At 35.7% G+C, this 21,011-nt stretch overlaps 1 protein-coding gene across 3 annotated transcripts; it reads left to right on the forward strand.

Annotated features, from left to right (window-relative positions):
• Positions 1-572: 572 nt before the first annotated feature.
• LOC110920607 (TORTIFOLIA1-like protein 4) lies at positions 573-11,482 on the forward strand. 3 transcript variants are annotated; one of them, XR_004885521.1, is made up of 6 exons: positions 573-1,489; positions 2,906-3,020; positions 4,129-4,568; positions 6,505-6,909; positions 7,708-7,786; positions 11,276-11,482. XR_004885521.1 is itself a non-coding variant. In XM_022164783.1 (5 exons), the coding sequence occupies exons 1-4, from the start codon at positions 671-673 to the stop codon at positions 6,892-6,894; spliced, it is 1,764 nt and encodes a 587-aa protein (XP_022020475.1). In that variant the 5' UTR covers positions 573-670; the 3' UTR covers positions 6,895-6,909; positions 7,708-8,019. The 3 variants fall into 3 exon arrangements, 2 of the variants coding, with proteins under 2 accessions (XP_022020475.1, XP_022020476.1); XM_022164783.1 differs by lacking the exon at positions 11,276-11,482 and having other exon boundaries at positions 7,708-8,019; XM_022164784.2 differs by lacking the exons at positions 7,708-7,786; positions 11,276-11,482 and having other exon boundaries at positions 4,129-4,596; positions 6,505-6,641.
• Positions 11,483-21,011: the final 9,529 nt, after the last annotated feature.

Below are 21,011 nucleotides of genomic sequence, written 5' to 3' on the forward strand. Positions count from 1 at the left end.
TAATGTAATTTGTTAATATACACACTCGTTAAAATATGCACTTAAAAAAATAAATAATTATAAATTTTGTTAAGTTATTTTTTTTTAAAATCTTATTTCTTTTAACTGGGTTTTAACTTTGATCTTTTTTTAATATTATGATTTTTTTCATTATTTAACAGATTGTATCTTTACCAATCACATTATATATTTGATTTTTTTTAAATCACTCATGAAAACTATTATCATAATATTTTTCGATTCTTAATATTCTATTCTAACCAACATAATTTTGAACTTGACAAAACATTTAAGTGAAAAATATAAGTTTATTTAAAAAAACTGATAATTAACTTAATATTAAATTCATTTAGTTAACGATATAATAACTATCTTTAATTAAAAAAACCCAAGAAAACAGATGTATCCAACAAATAATACGTTTAGAGTCCGTCATTGTTTTCTTGATGATTGATTAAGTGTTAAAAAAACTTATTTTAATTCCTAAAAAAATAAAATAAATATATTTTATTTTTTCTAAAAAATTCTGGAAATATCTTCTGTTATCTCTCCATTTATAAGCAATAAATATCCGTCTAGTTTCCAGTAAACAAACCCACCCTCAACTGCCACCACACCACCACCGTAACCACCACCACATTCACCGTTAAATTCCACAGTATTTCAACCAATGCCTCTTTCCAAACGAGTCTCCTTACCACCACAACCACCACCACCACAAGATCTCAAACACCGAGTAACCACCTGCCTGAACAAACTCTCCGACCGTGACACCGTCGCCGTAGCTTCATCGGAGCTCGAATCCATCGCTCTCACTCTCAACCACACCTCCTTCGCTCCATTCCTCACCTACCTCACCAACACATCATCCTCCGACAAATCTCCGGTACGCCGGCAATGCATCCGCATCCTAGGGTTTCTCTCCACAACACACGGCGACGCTCTCTCACCTCACGTGTATAAAATGATCTCCGCCGTCGTCCGCCGGTTACGCGACCCTGACTCCGCCGTACGCTCCGCCTGCGTCGGTGCCGTGACGTCAATCGCGTCGGAGATTACGTCATTATCGTTTTCTAACCTATCGAAGCCGTTAGTTGAAGCGGTTTTGACGGAGCAGGATCAGAACTCGCAGATCGGCTCGGCGTTGTGTTTATCGGCGGCGATTGAAGCCGCGCCGGATCCTGAGCCGGATAAATTGCAGAAGCTGTTGCCTAGGGTTTTGAAGTTGGTGAAATCGGATGGTTTTAAGGCGAAACCGGCTTTGTTGTGTGTTATTGGGAGTATTGCTGGTGCTGGTGGGACCGGTTTGAACCGGAATTCGTTGAGTTTGTTGGTGAATTGTTTGGTTGAGTTTTTGAGTAGTGGTGATTGGGCGGCGAGGAAGGCGGCAGTTGAGGCGTTGGGGCGGTTGGCGGTAACGGAGAAGGAGAATTTAACGGCGTTTAGGTCTTCGTGTCTTGCTTCTTTAGAGAATAGGAGATTTGATAAGGTATTAATCATTAATCATACTGTTTCACTAATCATTAATCATACTGTTTCATTAGTCATTAATTAGAGAATAGGAGATTTGATAAGGTATTAATTACTAATCATACTGTTTCATTAGTCATTACTATTTCATTAATCATTAATCATACTGTTTCATTTTTTTTGAACGGCGTCACGGCGAGAATCTTTAACAGTTAAGAGAGATCTCACACCCTCCCAAACAGAGGCCCTGCTCCCACTCTAGCCAGTTGTCTTAACCGGCCCACGCTGGCGTCAAAGTTTGGCTAACGGCGTTCCCCGGGAAACCATACCACCCGCTTCCAGTGGCAGGGGCTTGCGCCGCCACAAGTCTCTCTGGCGTAACGCACGGTGGACTAAAACCCGGGGTGACTCTGGCTCGAACTCTTGACCTAAGGTCTGGGAGAACTAGCGTTCATTGCCTTTATCCACCAAATATGGCACTCGTGGGGATTGAAGTTGAGTCTCCAAGGAGAACCCAAGTCTTTCCAACCACTAGACCACAAGTGATGGATAATCATACTGTTTCATTAGTCATTACTGTTTCATTAATCATACTGTTTCATCAGTCATTAATCGTTAATTGCTCCGTTCACATAAGGTCACGAGGTATCCTTAACCCTTCTTGACCCGTATAAGCACCACATCACCCGTTTTCCCCTTTTATTCCACCTCATCCTAAGGAAATGGTTTAACCTTGTTAACATTATCTCACCCACCATTTTCTTATATTTTAAGATTTTTAATTATTTTAATATAAATATATATATTTTTTTTTAGGTTAGGTTTTTTTTTTTTTTTTCAAAAGATATATAAATAAAGTCCAGAAAACTTGTTAAGTTACATCAAAACAGCATTAGTTCTTAGCAAAAATATTTAAATTAAATACAAAATAAAAACGATAATTATAATAATCATAATAATAATAATAATACAATTTCATTAACTTCTTAGCAAAAATAAACGATGATAATAAATAGCATTAGTTTTTTTTTTTTTTTGTCTAAGTTAACATGTTAACCAAGGGACCCTTAACATGGGGAAGGACCGGTTTAAAAGACATGTTAACTTGCCATGTCATCTTTAACACCAATAAAGTTAGAAACCGGGCCTGGATAATTTAACCTTAACGTATCAGGGTAGTACGCCTGGAACAAGAAGTACACCCAAGGCCTAACCGAATGGAGTCAGGGGTATAAATTTCTTTTTAGTTGGGTTATTTATTTGAGGAGTTTATATTTATGAGTTGTATCTTAGGTTAAGATGTTTGGTTTGTATAAATAATAAATAGATGGTTAGAGTTATTGTAATTTGGATGCTTTGATAAAAAGAGTTGAGCGAGTTCGTTTAATCTTGTGTTTTGGTGTTTCTGTTTAAATCGATGTGGGCCTTTAATCAGGTGAAGATAGTTCGTGAATCGATGAATCAGACACTAGAGTTGTGGAAGGAGATTCCGGGTCATCTGGATGAGGTTCTAGCTTCACCTCAATTGAATGGCAGCTCATCTACTAAAGGTAAAATGATTAGATGATTGATTAGCAATTAATTAGTTCTTGTTTATGTTTTGCTTATGTGATTGCAGTATGTTTGGCGATTGATTATCTTGCAAATGTTTTAGGTGATCTAAGCTAAGATTATTCATAAAGCTCAATAATTAGATGTCCTAGATTTTAGATTTGGAAAATATTAATCAAAGTTAGAACATGAAGACATTTTGTTTTCTTTGATTTCTTTATTATATAATTTGGAGTTTTGAGTAGGAGTGACAATTTCTCACGTGATATGGAACATGGCATGAAAATAATATGGTTTTTAGTTTCGTGTCTAACCCGTTTACTAAACATGTGTGTATGGGTTGACTTGTTCAACCCGTTTAATTAAACACGTTGTGCTTGGGTTGACCTGTTTACCCCGTGTACGACCCACTTAATCAATATATTACAACCCGACTACAATCCAACAAACCGTATATGGCCTATTATAACCCATTAACAACCTGCCAATTCGTTTACAACCCGTCAACCCATTTTAACTCTTTAATATAAATCAGAGTAAAATGCCATTTTTGACCGTGAGATTTGGCCAGTTTTGCGACTTTCGTCCAAAGGTTTGTTTTTCGTGTCTGGATCCAAGAGGTTTGAAATCTTTGTCATTTTCATCCAGCTCGTTAACTCCATCCATTTATCTCCGTTAAGTCGGGTGTTGTCGTACATAAAGTGAAAAAGACCGAATTGCCCCTTTAAGTTAATACTTGTACATTATGCTAAATGCTTGTACGTAAAGTGAAAAAGACCGAATTGCCCTTTAAGTTAACCAAAAAGACGGAAATACCCCTGACTTAACGGAGAAAAATGGATGGAGTTAACGAGATGGATAAAATGGCAAGATTTCAAACTTTTTGGATCCAGATTCGAAAAACCAAACCTTTGGACGAAAGTCGCAAAACTGGCCGAACCTTAGGGACGAAAATGGCATTTTACTCTATAAATCATAATGGGTTCCGTGTGCATGTTACACTTTTTTATGTGTGTTCGGGTTGATGCATTGGACATGAATAAAATATATGTGTGTTCGTTTTTATTTCTTTTATATTTGGATAACCTGAATTATTTCTATTTATAGTTACGGTTTTGGAAACTTCACCAGAGGAAACACTTCCCGTTAGCAAGCATTCTCCGATTCAACGTTCATCTCCAACTACAACACAAAGTAGAAGCCCTCCGAAGAGTAATTACAGGAAACATAGTGCTTCAGTTGCTAGAAAGACGGATCTTGATCAAGAAACTGATATAAAAGTCAATATTTCGGTACCCATAGCTGCATCTGATACAGTGGATACCGATAAAAGCATCATCTTAGAAACGGAAAAAAGACTACCTTCTAATAAATCAAGATTTGGTTCTCGTGTAGCTCCATCTATTGATGACTGTGAATTTGATATAGACGAGAATCCAATTGAATATGTTTATGGCAATCAGGATGAGGTTGAGGATCTATCTCGGATCCAAAAACAGCTTGTTCAGATTGAAAACCAGCAGTCGAATCTCATGAAGCTTTTGCAGGTATTTTGTATGCTTGTTTTGTCATGAGGTATTTTGTTTCTTCTTTAACACACACACACATATCTAATCTAAATTCTAATAAACAATTTCAATTAATGCCACGTGGCAACACCTCTTCCTCTCTCAATAATTATTATAATATAAATATTTTTATAAACAACTAATATTTTTAGAGTAAATTACTTTTTGAGTCCTTGTGTTTTAGTGGTTTTAACCATTTGAGTCCAAAATCAAAAAGTTTAACGCCCTGAGTACTTAACCGTTCATTTTATAACGTACTGAGTCCCTGTGCTTTAATGATTTTAACCACTTGAGTCCAAAATCAAAAGTACAAGTATTAAAAAGTTGGACTCAAAATGTTATAAAATGAGTGGTTAGGGACCCGGGGCGTTAAACTTTTTGATTTTGGACTCGAGTGGTTGAAACCACTAAAACACGGGGACTCAAAAAGTAATTTACTCATATTTTTATTGTTTTGAACTAGCTATGGGATTAACTTTAGAATATTATATTTTTAACTGATTTCCTATCTATTAACTTTTTATTTTAAATTGATTCTTAGTTTGATTATTTCGTTTATATTTTATCAAAAAAAAAAAAAAAAAGCTTAATTTGAAGTTTATTTTACAAATAGATTAAATTTATATTATTTATACAATCTTACCTTGTAATCGTTTTATGTTCGTTTTACGGTTTGAAAAACTGGTGTCACGGTTTGAAACGAGCTGTCAAAACTGAACAAGCCGAAAAATATTTAAAAAAAATTATCATCAAGTTTAGTGGATTAGATTATACTAGCTGTCAAAGTTTGAAACGAGCTGTCAAAGCCGAAAAATCTAACTTTGGGCCAAGTTAGATTATACGTGCGTTATTTAATATGGGTCGACAATGTAATACACGTGTTTGTAAACTAGTATATATATATATATATATATATATATATATATTTATTTATTGAGAGAGAGAGAGAGAGACATAGACAGAGAGAGAGAGAGAGAGAGAGAGAGAGAGAGGCATAGACAAAGAGATGACCGATCAATACATAATTGGTTTTAAGTAGGGAATTGTATACTCATTGGTACCTATTGCTTTATACGTGATATATAAGGCGGTTATTTGTAACCGCGTAACTACCTTTCTTTCTCTACCATGACATGTGACGGTGTACAAGTGCTTATGCAGTCCTCCACTTAAAAATTGATTGGTGAGTTCAAATGAAAACCACTTAATATTTAAGAACCACCATGAGCCATTTTACTCACCGATAATATTGTAATGATTCTACTACGAATAGTGTATTCACTAGTGATATACTATAAGTATTATTTATTCGGATTAGGATCAAATACAAAGGATCCTAATTGTAAGAAGTGTAAGAAGGATTTATAGAGTGACAAGTGTCCAATAACCTAAAAAAACCCACTACAAAAAAAAAAAAAAAAAAAAACTTAAACATCCACCACCACCAAAAACCTAAACCCCCACCCCCTCCCCCACATTTTTTTTTTTTTTGCCGAGGGGGTGGGGGTTTAGGTTTTTGGTGGTGGTGGATGTTTAGTTTTTTTTTTTTGGGGGGGGGGGGGTTAGGTTTTTGGGTGGTGGTGGGGTGGGGTGGGGGTGGGTGTTTAGGTTTTTGGTGGTGATGTAGTGGGTTTAGTTTTAGCTTATTGGACACTTGTCACTCTATAAATCCTTCTTACACTTCTTACAGTTAGAAGCTTTTGTAGAATAACTTGACCCTTATTTATTCAACAAACAATGTATTCATCGGTGAATAAAGTGTTTCGTAAATATTTACCGGTTCTCAAATTTAGTGATTTTCATTTGAACCACCCCTTTATATATACAAACACACACACACACACACACACACACACACACAATTCTACTTAAGCTTGTTTTGGTATTGAGCGTTCCTCTATATATTTATTTTCAGAAATCTATTGGAAGTTCACGTAGTGGAATGAACTCTTTGGAGTCACGAGTAAATGGTCTAGAGAAGGCATTGGATGAAATGTCATACGATTTGGCCTTATCAACCGGGAGAGTTTCAAGCACTGATTCATGTTGTACGGGTTCTGAATTTTCAACTCCTAATTGGTGGAGGACAGAAGGGTCGTTTCATAATCCATGGTCGCCTTTCCGCAGTAGTCACCAATCATCGTCCGACATGTGTTTAGAGGGAACTGCTCTAAACGCACCAGGAGCTGAGTTTGGGAAAAGTTTCGAGTCGTTATTGAGTACTCGAAAGAAGAAAGCTGCACAAGGGCATAACCGTAATTTTGACAGATTTGATGGGGGCTCTTTAGCCAATTACATACATTAGAAAATATTAAACCAGGTATAATTTTGGACCGTTTACTTATGAATGGGTTGGCTTGGGTTATGTTTTATGTATAATTGGTAGGGCTGCAAATGAACCGAGAGTTTAGCGAACAGTCCTGGAACCGTTTGGCGGGAAGTTCGTTTGTGTTCGTTCGTTTAATAAATGAACAAACATGAACAAGAAATTCTGTTCGTTTAGTTAAGTGAACGGACATGAACAGAGGCCCCATTCGTTCATTTATGTTCGTGAACGTTCGGTAACGTGTTCGTTTATGTTCTATAGTTTATTAGTGTTTTTATTTTTTATTTTTTATTTCACTACTTCAAAAATCTAGCAAATAAAATATATCGTTTATTAGTGTTTTTAGTTTGTATATTTATTTCATTACTTCAAAATTATGGCAAATAAAATATATAATAAGTTCATTATATATTCTGTTCATGAACGCGTGTTTATGAACGTTCATTTGCGTTCTTTGCCTAAAATTAACAAACAAACATGAACTCTTTCATTTCCTTAACAAACGAACATGAACATAAAATCTCATTCAGTAAGCGTTCATAAACAATTAATGAACACACATATTCCTTAACAAACGAACATGAACAAGGTCTTGTTCGTGTTTGTTCGGTTCGTTTGCAGCCCTAATAATTGGTTAAACACTTAACCTGTAATAACAAATAAACCTTTAGGAAATGGGTCAAAACTTAAAAGTTGACTGAACTGTTTTTTTTTAATAATAAAGCTTCTAAGTCGTTTATTCAAAACATTATATTATTAATTGTTGAACCCGTCGTTTATTTATCGTCGCAGATCTTATCCGAAAGCTGATGGAAGCTAATTTTTCCGCTTACGAAGAAGGGTAATGAGTATCAGCATTTGGCGGGATCAGGTACGAATGTACAATATACATTTTGTGTTATATTAAAACACGCATTGCCATCTGAGATAGATTATGTATAGAGAGAAGGTGCCTTTTTCACCCATATACACAGCTTATGTTCACAAAGTTTACAAGGTTATATTGTTTATGCATTATATATTGTATCTGTAGTCGCCGTTTTATGTTAAAAATTGGTTTTGTACTTAAGATTTCTCTATATATAACCGCGACAACTTCATATATACCTCTTCAAACTTGTATAAAAAAAAACTAGTAGAAATTTCGGAAATACAGTACATCTAAAGGGCAGCTAGAGAGACAATGTTTTATATACTCGTTTTAATTGATCTATGCCTCCGTCGGTGATGGTTTTAGGTTAAACCATAAGAAAGCGAAGAATTTTATTACCGTTATCAGTTTGTAATCTTGGTGATGATGGTTATTCCAATTTTATCTAATTAATATGTTTCTTTCTGTGTGAATAATGAAATTGGCTTTTTTTTATTATTTGTTATACAAATAAAATACTTGTACTTATTTTCTCAACTATAGAATCTGGTGTCTCTACATTATAGTCTATGTCGTTATAAGTAGGTTCAACACTCAACTGTTTGTTGTGTGTTTTTTTTCGACGCACACAAGAAGCAAATCAACTAAAAGTATGTACAACACCAAAGGGCTTGCAGCTTTGTTGTATCAATGTGTTTGATAATGTTCGTATATAGTTGACGGTTTGAGTCTCGTGGTGGACATAGGTGTGGGATTGCAGGGTGTTTGCCTTCATAAAAAAAAAAAAAAAACTAAAAATATGTAATATGAATATAATTTTTTTAGGTTGTAAACGAGTTGCGCTTAAGCTTGTTTTGTTTTGAACTCAATGTCAAGCTCGAGATTAGCCCATTAATATGTTTATAATCTTTAAGCTTTACTCGGGTCTGGGTCGTTTATTATTTATTAAATATTTAATTATTTTCTGTGTGCATCTTGACTTGTTTCATCTATAGTTATTTTCTAATAGAACTCGAGAATCTACAATCTCAACTCGTTTACTGTTTACTTGTTTACTTCTATAGTTCTTTTCTAATAGAACTCGAGAATCTACAATTCTAAATACGTTGCACTTGGTAATTGTTCGCATCCCACACATTAAGTTCCGAGGGTAGCTTACGATTCGTGTACATGATACAATATAAGGCGTACGACAAAGGTTTTTAGTAGATGCATTTGCCGCCACATGTTTCTTTTCCTATAAGACATGTTTAATTAACTTTTGATATGTCGTGTGGTAACAATGATCACACTATGTAAAGGGAAGTTTGGACACATGCAACTTGTCGACATAAAAGTCTCTTTAATATGGACGCATTTAAGTTTAGGTGTGCTGCAATTTAAACAGAAAAAAAGTGGTCAAATCATGTAATTTTGTTTACTTTATATTAAAGGGATAAACAGAAAAGAAAAGGTTTAACTCATGTAATTTTGTTTACGGATGTTGAATTTAAATAACCCAAACTTTCATCAATTGGCTGATGACACTCTCAACTTTTGATTTGTATCACAATATTCCCGACTTTCAACTTATTTTCCTCTGGGACTAACTGAACCCTAACTCAGTTAGTTTCTGCTGACGTGGCGTCTGACAAGGCTTTTTGATGACGTGGCAACCGATATGACATTTTTTGCTGACGTAGCATCTGATGTGGCACCTGACATGGTTGTTTGCTGGTGTGACATCTAATGTGGTACTTGATTAGTGATGTGGCAGCTGACGTTAGCTAACTGGGTTAGTATTCAGTTAGTTTGGGATTGTCAGAAGAAATAAGTTGAAAGTTGGGAGTGTTGTGGTACAAATCGAAAGTTGAGAGTATTATCGGTCAATTGATAAAGTTGAGGTTATTTAAATCTAATATCCCTACATTAAAACTATATTACGTTAATCAGATACTCAAGAGCTAATCATTTTTGTTTTACTCTCACTTCAAAATGTTTTTCATTTATAATTGTTTCTCTTATATCATTGGTTTTGCTAGGGTAATAAAAAGTATAACCTTTCAAGTCCATGATAGATTGTAATTTGTAACCTAAAGAAATTTTGATGTGAGAGTAAAGGAACAAAACTAGTTCTAAATACTTAATCAAAATGTCTTGTTTATAATACATATCCGCTAACATGATAGTAAGCTGGTTTAATTTAAAAGGTTTATATATGGTCTTTCACATCAATGTTTTCAGAACCGGACCGGACGTCGAACCAGTCTTCTTACCGGTTCAATGGTCCGAACGTAAGAACCGGAAGTTATCATAAATATTATAAAAATTAAGGGATATTGGATTTTAATCCTAAGTTTCACCTGTTGGCCAGTAATAATCCCAACTTTAAAAATTCCCTCCAATAATCCCAACTTGTAAAAGTTTGGCCGCCATTGATCATTTTCTAACATAGGTGCACTTAAATCAATTAAGGAGTCTATAGGTGTAATTGAATCTATTGAGGAGACCAAATTCTTATATGTTTAGGATCAATGGCGGCCAAACTTTTACAAGTTGGGATTATTGGAGGGAATTTTTAAAGTTGAGATTATTATCGGCCAACAGGTGAAACTTAGGTGCTGTTTGTTTTTGCTTAAAACGTCTGCAAAGAGCCTATGTCTGCAGGCGGGCAGACATAAGGTGTTGAAGACTGTTTGTTTTTTTCTTTAAACAGATCTGAAATCAGTTTTTTTTTCATCTTAAAAAATAAGCTATGGATCCCCTGCTTAAAACATCTTCACAAGAACCAAAACAAAAACCCTAACAGAAATGAAGACCTAGACCTTATACACAGACACAACACTCCCCTCATCCACCTCTCGATTCCCCTCTTCTCCCTCAGATCGAGTAGCCGGACTCCGGCGACGGTACCAGCCAACTCCGATCACCACACATCCACACCCTCTAAACCACCCACCATTCGATCTGTGTACCGGCCGACCACCACCACCACCGTCTGGTGGTGGCGCGACGAAGAAACAGAGAGATAGAGAAAGAAGAGAGAGAGAGCCGGAGAAGAAGAAAGGAGCCGATCACCTCAACAATACGACGATTTCTGCGTCGTTGAATGGTAACGGAACTCCGTCTAAAGGTTTTGATTATGATCTCGTTATTATTGGAGCTCGTGTTGGTGGTCACGGTGCTGCTCTTCATGCTGTTGAAAAGGTGATTCAATTTTGCACATGAATTATTGTTTTTGCATAGTTAGGTTAACAGATTTTAGGTTTAAGATCGGTTATATGTTTTTATTTTGTTAGTAAGAAGTTGAGTTTCAGTAAGTATCTGATCATATGAATTGTATTTCTGCGATGTTTGAAACATGTATGTGTTTTGTATATACATTACTATTTATTTTTTAATATGATGCAATGATGTGTGATTAAAGGTTTATATCCGTAGCTTTTAATGTTTGAAGTTGAGATGGAGATATTAATTTACCTTGTAGTAATTTTTTTTTTGGAAACTCAGTGGGAGAATGAAGGCAGGAAAGTTATCAAGTGGGAGCTTTGTAGAATTGTCAAAGAAATGAGGAAGTTTGGTCATCATAAGCTTGCTCTTAAGGTATGTTTGGATTGAATTAGATTCAGTGTGTTTTTAATTTGGATTAGTTTTGTTAATTTCATCATGGGGTTTTTCCATTTGAATGAATCTTGCTGTATATTTATGTGTCGCTTGCTATCTTGTTCTGTAAAAGGTCAATCTTTGAGTTTACATATTTGAAGTTTATGCAGACGGTAAAAACAAACAGTCTGATATTTTTAGCTTGCAGAGCTTCAGACCACATCTTCAGTTGCAGACATGGAAACAGTTGAAATCAGCTTGCAGACAGTTTATGTCTGCAAAAACAAACAACACCTTAGGATTATTAAAATTCAATATCCCAAAAATTAATAGGGTTAAATCTGAAAAAAAAAATATAATAAACCGGTCTAACCCCTCTAAAAACCGGTCCGAACAGGCCGGTTTTTCGGTCCAACCGCCGGGTCGCCGGTTCAACTCCGGCTCAACGCATTTCCGGCCTGATACCATGACCCGGACCGGCTCAACCTCTGGTTCCCGATCCGACCGGCCGATCCGGTCCGGGTCTGAAAACACTGTTCCACATACAATGCTCACAATAAAATGAGAGAAAAGAACTAAAATAAATTACATATTATAATATCCTTTATAAATAAATTTCAGATTATGTTATTTTATGCAAAATAGTCATTTTACCTTAAAGTTAACATTAGTTAGCTTAAAAAGCAAAAAACATGCAAAATTTATTCATAAAGGACATTTTACGTGCTTTCTGAAGACAAGGACAAAGAGTGTAATTTGCTATATAAATAAAAGACAGTTTCTGTAATTTACTCTTTAATATATGATTTAATTTAGTCGTGTATTTTGTTTAAATTGATAAATATCTTATATATATATTATTTTCTATAAAATTTCTCAATTATTCTCGTTTAAGAAACAAGCATAAATGAAAAAAAAAAACTATTACAAGTAGAAAAAAAAATTAAGTTTCTCGAGAAAGACCTCTCACATTTATCGTTAGAGGACCGAGCTATACTCGAAGCATGGAAATAAGAATTCCAAGCCAAATATCGTAAACATTAATTTTAGTAGATTCTTATTATTTTTTTTTTCAATTTTAGTTTTTTATGAAATTTGGCTTGATTTTTTTTAATTTTAATTTAAGTATTTTATAATTAATAGAAATGAAGCTCAAGGTGTTAACATTTATATATAGAGGCCGATTATTGTACAAAATATCTTAACGTACGAAGCGTATGAGATTTAGAATCAACATGCGAAAATTGGTTTATAACATGCGATTTTTGTATTATTTAACATCATGCGAATTTTTTTAATAACATGCGATATATGTTTTTTTTTTATAAACATGCGATTTTCATTTTTTTTGAACGTGCGATCTCCTGTTTTTATAACATGCGACTTTTTGTTATAACGTGCGAATTTGACATTGCGTACACTTCGTACGTTAAGGCATACGCTTCGTACGCGTTACACTTTTTCTCTTTCTATATATATATATTTTATGGAGCTAGAGAATCTAAAATTCTAGATACATTGCACTTAGACACATTTTACATCCAAAACAGTTAAGTTCTGAAATTAGATTAAGATTCTTGCACATAATGCAATATAAGATCTTAATTAACTTTTTGATATGTTAGTGAGGGAACAATGACGCTATATTAAAAGAAATTTAGACACATGTAAAAAGTCTCTTTATTATGAACGCACTTAAGTTTAGGTGCGCAATTTAGACATGGAAAAAGGCTAAAATCATGTAATTTTGCTTACTTTATAATATTTCTTATCATGTGTTTTGCTTAATGACACATTGTTATTCAAAGGAATTTGGGAAATTTGATGTTGATGATATGATAACAAATGTAGTTCCAAATATTTAATTCAAAATGACATACGGTTTAGTTTAATACGGTTTTACTTATTACTTAAGTACGTAACAATATAATAATCACTCTGAAATTGTTTTCGTTTTTTTCTTTATTAAAATGTATTAATTATATATTTTAGAAAGATTTATATACGGTCTTCCATATGCAATAATCACACTCATTTAATAAGAGGGGGAAGGTTTTTCGCAATTAAGATCATGCGAAGAGGGGGCAAACAACACTCACATGCTAATGACCAACAAGGTGGTTTTAAAAGTTTTAGTTCAATAAACCTTATGTGTTATATCAACAAGGTGGTTTTAAAAGTTTTAGTCAATAGGCTCAAACAAGTGTTGGATTCGGTCATTCTTGATGACCAGCCTTCATTCATGAAAATAAGGTAGATTCTCGGCGGTCTCTTAATGCTTAATGAGATGCTCACCTGGTTCAAACAAAACGTGTTATGCAGTGCATCATGTGGCTATGAGTGATAGTGTTGCTATTCATAAGTAGAGATGGAAATGGAATTCTTTGAGTGTGGAAGAAGCTAGTGAGTTAACTAGTCTACTAGATACTTTGACCTGCTTTTGTGTTGAGGCTGATAATAATTCTTGGATTTGGCTCGTGAATGGCACAAGAGTTTTCTCAATTTCTTATGTGAAGAAACTACTGATCCACCATGATTCAATCCCGATGAACAAGATCTTTACATGGAATAAATAGGTTCCATTAAAGGTTAACGTCTTTGGTTGGAGAATGGCGACGTACCGTATTTTTACTCTTGATGGGCTTAAGAAACGAATGTGTGTATATATATATTGGGATTCGGCTACAAAGTCATAAAACAACATAATTTCAGCCTTAAAACACACGTAAAACCCACAAATAACAGAGTGAAGATTACTAAAACATTATACTCAAAAGCTAGCAGTCCATAAAAAAATTCCAAACACACCATTATAGAACTATGAATATAAAGCACAGCATGATAACCAACATAAAACACATAATGTCAGTCAATGGATGATCAGAGCCTTATTATTCAAAACACAAAACAAAATTTATGACTTTTTACACCTTTTAGGAATTTTGGACTTTGTAGCCAACTTTTATCCTATGTGTGTGTGTGTGTGCTATATGTGCAGGGATGGTGAAGAGATTGTGGATCACATATTCACCTCTTGTTACGTCGCCATAGTGATTTGACAAAATTTGTGTAATGGTTTCGAATTCTGCCGTTTTTTTTTTGTGTTTTCAGCCCAAGATCTCTTCGAGTTACACAAGTTTGCTCCGAGTTGTGCTCTCTAGAAAAATTATTCAGTTAATGGTTCTGATTGGTTATTGGTGCAGTTGGCGAGCCCGGAATAAACATGTTTTCGAAAATGGGCTAGCTAATATCGATAAGATTCTTGGAGAAATCCAAAACATTTATGTTTTAAGATTAGATTAAGATTCTTTCACATAATGCAATATAAGATCTTAATTAACTTTTTGATATGCTAGTGAGGTAACAATTACGCTATATTAAGGGGAATTTGGACACATGTAAAAAGTCTCTTTATTACGAACGCACTTAAGTTTAGGTACACAATTTAAATAGGGAAAAAGGTTAAGATCATGTAATTTTGTTTACTTTATAATGTTTCTTATCATGTGTGTTGCTTGTGTAATAGAAAGTATAATTTTTCAAATCAATGATACATTGTGATAGAAAGGAATTTGAGAAATTTGATGTTCATGATATGATAACAAATATAGTTCCAAATATTTAATTCAAAATGGCGTAGTTATGATACAAATACAATAAAATGCTTTAGTTTAATGCGGTTTTATTTATTACTTAAGCACGTAACAACATAATGATCACTCTGAAATTGTTTTCGCTTTTTTCTATATTAAAATGCATTTAATTAAAATATTCTATAAAGATTTATATACGGTATTCCATATACAATAATCACACTCATTTAATAGGGGGGGGGGAAGGTATGTCTAATATGCAATTAAGATCATGCGCAGACGGGGCAAACAACACTCACATGATGGAGGGGAGGTTGATTCAAATCATTTCTCATAACCAATTTAGAGGATTTTCATTCAATAAACCTTATGGGTTCTATCAACAAGGTGGTCTTAAAAGTTTTAGTCAATAGGTTCAATCAAGTGTTGGATTCGGCCATTCCCGATAACCAGCCTTCATTCCTGAAAACAAAGTAGATTCTCGACGGTCCCTTAATGGTTAATGAGATGCTCACCTGGTTCAAACAAAACATCTTACGTGGTGCATCATGTGGTTATGAGTGATGGTGTTGCTATTCATAAGTGGAGATCGAAATGGAACTCTTTGAATGCAGAAGTGGCTAATGAGTTAACTAGCCTACTGAATACTTTGACTTGGTTTTGTGTCGAGGCTAATAATAATTCTTGAGTTTGGCTCGTGAACGACACGAGAGTTTTCTCAATTTCTTCTGTGAAGAAACTACCGATCCACCATGATTCAATCCCAATGAACAAGATCTTTACATGGAACAAATAGGTTCCATTAAAGGTTAATGTCTTTTGTTGGAAAATGGCGGCGGATCGTATTTCTACTCCTGATGGGCTTAAGAAAAGAATATATATATATGTATGTATGTATGTATATATGTATGTATATATGTATGTATGTATGTGTGTGTGTGGGGTGAAGATCACTCTAACTCTCTCTCTCTCTCTCTCTATATATATATATATATATATGATGGAGTTCGGCTACAAAGTCTAAATCCCCTAAAAAGTGTACAAAGTCATAAAACATCATAAGTCAGCCTTAAAACACACCCAAAACCCACATATAACATAGTGAAAATTACTAAAACACTATCCTCAAACCCCAGCAGTCTATAAAAAACTCCAATCACACCATCGTAGAACGATATAAAACACAACATGATAATCAACATAAAACACATAATGCTAGTCATTAGATAATCAGAGCCATATCATCCAAAACACAAAACAAAATTTATGAAACCTTTTAGGAATTTTGGACCAGATAATCAGAGCCATATCATCCAAAACAAAAAACAAAACTTATGACACCTTTTAGGAATTTTGGACTGTGTAGCCAACTCCTAGCCTATATATATGTATGTGTGTGTGCGCGCTATATGTGTAGGATGGTGATGAGACTATGGATCACATTCACCTCTTGTTGCGTCTCCATACTGATTTGAGAAAATTTATGTAATGGTTTCGAATTCTGCTGTTTTTTGTGTTTAGCCCACGATCTCTTCGAATTACACAAGTTTGCTCTGGGGAGTGCTCTTGTAACAACTCTAAAAAAGGTCCCACAAAAACCCATAAATCGAAACCCCGAACCGAAGAAATCTAGAACGAAAAGAGTTTTTGAAGCTTTGAAGCATGGCGTGGCGCGACAGAGCGAGATTCACCGAAGGCCACGTGTCGCCATGTGGCAAGCCTACGTGGCTGACTCATAACTCCTATGCCCTAGCTTGCGTCTTCGCGTGATGCGACCTGGCTCTTTTGGTTCATCACGTGGCGCGATGAGCACCCGATTCCATCTGGATAAACATGGATTCCTCGTGTGATGCGATGAAGAGCACCTATATTGTTTGTCAAGAAGAAGGATTCCATGGATTCCATCTAGAGAAAGGTTTCATACGACCAAGTTCATCCCCTTGGGGAGCACCTGTGTTGTTTGTCAAGAATAAGGATGGATCGATGCGTATGTGTATCGATCATAGGGAATTGAATAAGGTTACAATCAAGAACCGGTACCCATTACGAGGATGATGATCTATTCGATCAACTCCAAGAAGCTTAGTATATTTCCAAGATTGGTTTACGCTCCGGATACCATCAACTGAAAGTACAAGAAGAGGGTATTCCTAAAACTGCTTTCAGAACTAGGTATGGTCATTACGAGTATACTGTAACGATCCGCATTTTGTACTTTCTATTTTTAGTAAGCTTGTATTCGTATTTCATTTCAGTATTTGTAATCTCGAGACTTTGATCATAGTGGAAACATATTTCAATTTATACTTGTGTCTTTTATACGTACAGATACATATACGCATTTTATACACGAAACGAGTCATTCTTGACGTTTATATTATGTTCGGAATCATACTCATATACAGTCGTGTTATTCACATACTCATACATACATTAAAATACCCTAAAAATGCCTTTAAACACTAAACATATCAAAGGAATGGCATACATGAACATGGTAGAATGAAGGTTCCTTTATTTCGAAGATAAATCGAAGTTATTCCTGTTGAGACCTCGACTTCAATAACCTTCTCTTCACGTGTAAAGTGTATTTTCCATAACATAATAGTGTTGCAAAATTGTTGAAATAGTACTCCTAATAAAATATCCTATGGTAAAACTGTATAAATACAACTACTTCACCGTTTTCCCAATTTATTGTATAACGCACTAACCGACGCATTCGAGTAGTGGTTAACTCTCAAGAAGACGTCGATAACAGTTCTACATTCAATTTTAACAGACAACTAAAACACCCTTCTATGATTCTATCCCCGTCGCCAACGAACTCCTTCATTGGGGTAAAATTAAGCCTTTGAAGCTCCTCTCCAATGATTGTCTAAATCCCTACATCACGCTTTACATAAGCATTCTCCCCCTCGATCTAAGGAGAAAACTTCAATTCTTCACTCAGGTGTTAAACCAAACAATAGGTGATCAAAACCAAAGCACTTGAAACCCTAGTCCCGCATATGCTATTACATTCATTTATTAAAACTCTAATCACATTAGAGTGAGCTGAGCTCGAGCTTACTGTGGGTAACTGGCTTTGCTCGTTTACGTTTGTGAACAACTCTACTACATAGTAATGTAGTTTCATATTTGTTCTAAGGTGGTATATGTACCTATTTTGATATAACGATGATACATACAACATAATACCATGTGTTATTATGATATATAAGATTGCTCACCAAATAAAAAATGTCGATGTGACATATCATTGTGAAACAATGTCCAAACCAAGTGCTTGTACCTCCTAAGTCACACCTATCGTCCACTACTCCACTTTCTCATGCTAACAATTTATGACATGACACTTCTAAACAATTCATGTAAGTAGAGGACCCATTGTGAAACCTTTTTAAAGTTCATGCATCACAACGGAACATAATTTATAAGTTTAAACCATACACTTTTTTCATGTGGTAGCCGGTTATTATATATAGTATACCACAATAAAAAAAAGTTTCAAAGCTTGTGTGCCATCATAGTATTAAAATGGTATGTGTTACTTAGAACGGAAGAAATGTATACAACTAGAGTTATGCGCCGCCCGTTTGCGGGCCGCGATACATTTATTTGGGTTAGTTATACATGCTACTTATAACACGAAATAAAAAAAGATGCATCGAGTTAACCCAATAAAGAAAAACACTATCATAGTTATGACACAAAAATAACTAAAACGATGGCAAGCGGGTAATTTAGAGTTGGGGCAAAACAATAATTTGTCAGGACCAATTAGCGAGTGTTAGGCAGCTGTTTGACACGAATAAAAACTAAATTAAGTAAACAAAGTAAAATAAAACACTACTATAGTTTTGCCCAAAAAAACTATGGCAACATTGCAATTTTTAGCGTGGGTAAAATCGTAATTTTAAAATGGAGGTAAAATAATATTTTGAACTGAGGGCAAAAACATTTTTTTATTTTGAATTGGGGGCAAAATCGTAATATTTTTACTAAGGGCAAAATCGTAATTTTTAGCTGGGGGAAAAACAAAAATTTTATTTTGAACTGGTGGCGAAATTGTAATTTTAAACTGGGATCCAAATTGTAATTTGACAGGATTGTAGCGGTGGGTAAAAGTATAATTTTTTTAACCAAGGCAAAATCGTAAATTTAAGCTGGGGGCAAAGCATAAATTTAATTTCTAACTGGGGGCAAGATCGTAATTTTAAACACGGATAAAATCGTAATTTGGCAGGGGGCAAGATCGTTATTTTAAACATGGAATAAAATCGTAATTTGGCAGGACCTATAAAAAACTATTTTATGCAAAAAAAAAAAAAGAAACTTGGCCGCCACTTTTGGCCAACCAATGAAGACAACTATTGCCGCCGACAAAAACAAACTTATGTTTGTATGTATTGAAAATTAGAGATAAGCATTTAGTACTTGTACCGATATTGTCACACCCCCAAAATCCCACCTGCGGAGTACTACCGCTTGGAGGCGTGACTGACCAGGATCCAGCCACCAATCATACTGAACAAGCATATAAACAGTTATAAAAGTTTAACCAATACGATTGGTGTTTCAAAACAAACAAAGTTTAAGTTGCAAGCGGAAGCATAAGTTTAAAGTTATAACATAAGTTCAAACGTTTTCAAATAGAACATGGCACGCAGCAATCCGTGTCCCACAACGACTCTCCTCCATGCAAGCTTCATCTGAGTACCTATGGTCCTGCAAAGCATGTAGTAACGAGTCAACAACTAGTTGAGTGAGTTCACAGTTGGGTGTTCATTTTAGTTATTTCGAAAACAGTTTCCTTTAGCTGGCATCCTGCCGTGGGGGTTACCCCATAGTTTAAAAACGTGACATGTTATTTCCCGGTTATACTGGCACTCCGGCCGTGGGGGCTACCCCATGTGAATCATCTGGCACTCCGGCCGTGGGGGCTACCCCATGTACATCATCTGGCTCTCCAGCCGTGGGGGCTACCCCATGTGTATACTAGACTCGTTACCATATCGACTGCTGACTGTAGTCATGTTTATGTGCCCTGAAAATCATCAATGTCTATCATCATTGACGTGCCCCAGATCCATTAGTTCACGCCCGTCCTCTGCGGCACGGTGTGAGGTTTGTCAGACCTAAATAGCGCTATCTAACTAATGACCCGCTCGCCATTGACCCGGCGATTAAGTCGATACAAAAAGGAGGGACTTCGTGATAGAGTTTTGGTCTAGTACGAGTTATCCGTCCATCCGGACGAGGAATCACATTCCTGAACCGCTGCTGTCCTACCCAAGGAGGACGAGGAACCCACGTTCCTTAACCCCGTTCCCAACCCAGGGAATCCCATGCTTTGTAGAGGGTGTGAACTCACCTTGGTTTGCTCGGCAGTTAATCACAGAAGGGTCGGTCAAGTTGCAAGTGGTCAACTACGTCCTAACATAGTTACCATTTATAATCAGATTCTAACCAAGCAGTGCACGTACAAGTAGCAATCACGGTGTACAAGTTAACATATTCAGTTAATAGTAACACATACAGCCCATAAGTTCAACCCAACTACTCAGCCCAAAACCCGCAGTAACAGTTAACACAGAAAGCCCATAAGCCCGGCCCATAAATCGGAGGCCCAAAATCAAGCAAGCCCAATAAGCGTGGTCTCGAGTCGCAACCGGACTCGCAATCCCGATCTCGGGTTATGCTGCTTCTGGTCGCGAGTCGTAACCGGACTCGCAACCAAGGTCTCGAGTCATGCTGTTGATCATAGGCGGTTGCGAGTCGCAACCTATGTCGCAACCGTGGTTTCGGTTGATCATGCTAAGGTCTCGAGTCGCAACGGGACTCGTAATCTGTGTCGCAACCTGTGGTCTCGGCTTGTCATGTTATGGTTGCGAGTCGCAACCAGGGGTTCCGACTCCCCAACAGTTGCTGATTCTGCACAGTTGTACTATCCAATAGAATTCCAATTGCATGCACCCTATTTGTGTACTATCCACTTAAACATGTTTTCTTGTCTAAACATTAACCGAAATAGATCAAACAAATCA

Source organism: Helianthus annuus, chromosome 17 (genome assembly GCF_002127325.2).
Source record: "Helianthus annuus cultivar XRQ/B chromosome 17, HanXRQr2.0-SUNRISE, whole genome shotgun sequence".
NCBI classification, from domain to species: Eukaryota; Viridiplantae; Streptophyta; class Magnoliopsida; order Asterales; family Asteraceae; genus Helianthus; species Helianthus annuus.

Bases quoted from the DNA above. Each gene is read 5' to 3' on its own strand.
- LOC110920607 (XM_022164783.1), top strand. From the start codon at position 671: ATGCCTCTTTCCAAACGAGTCTCCTTACCACCACAACCACCACCACCA. The intron at 3,021-4,128 runs GTAAAATGATTA...TTCTATTTATAG, and splicing joins TGGCAGCTCATCTACTAAAG to TTACGGTTTTGGAAACTTCA. The intron at 4,569-6,504 runs GTATTTTGTATG...ATTTATTTTCAG, and splicing joins ATCTCATGAAGCTTTTGCAG to AAATCTATTGGAAGTTCACG.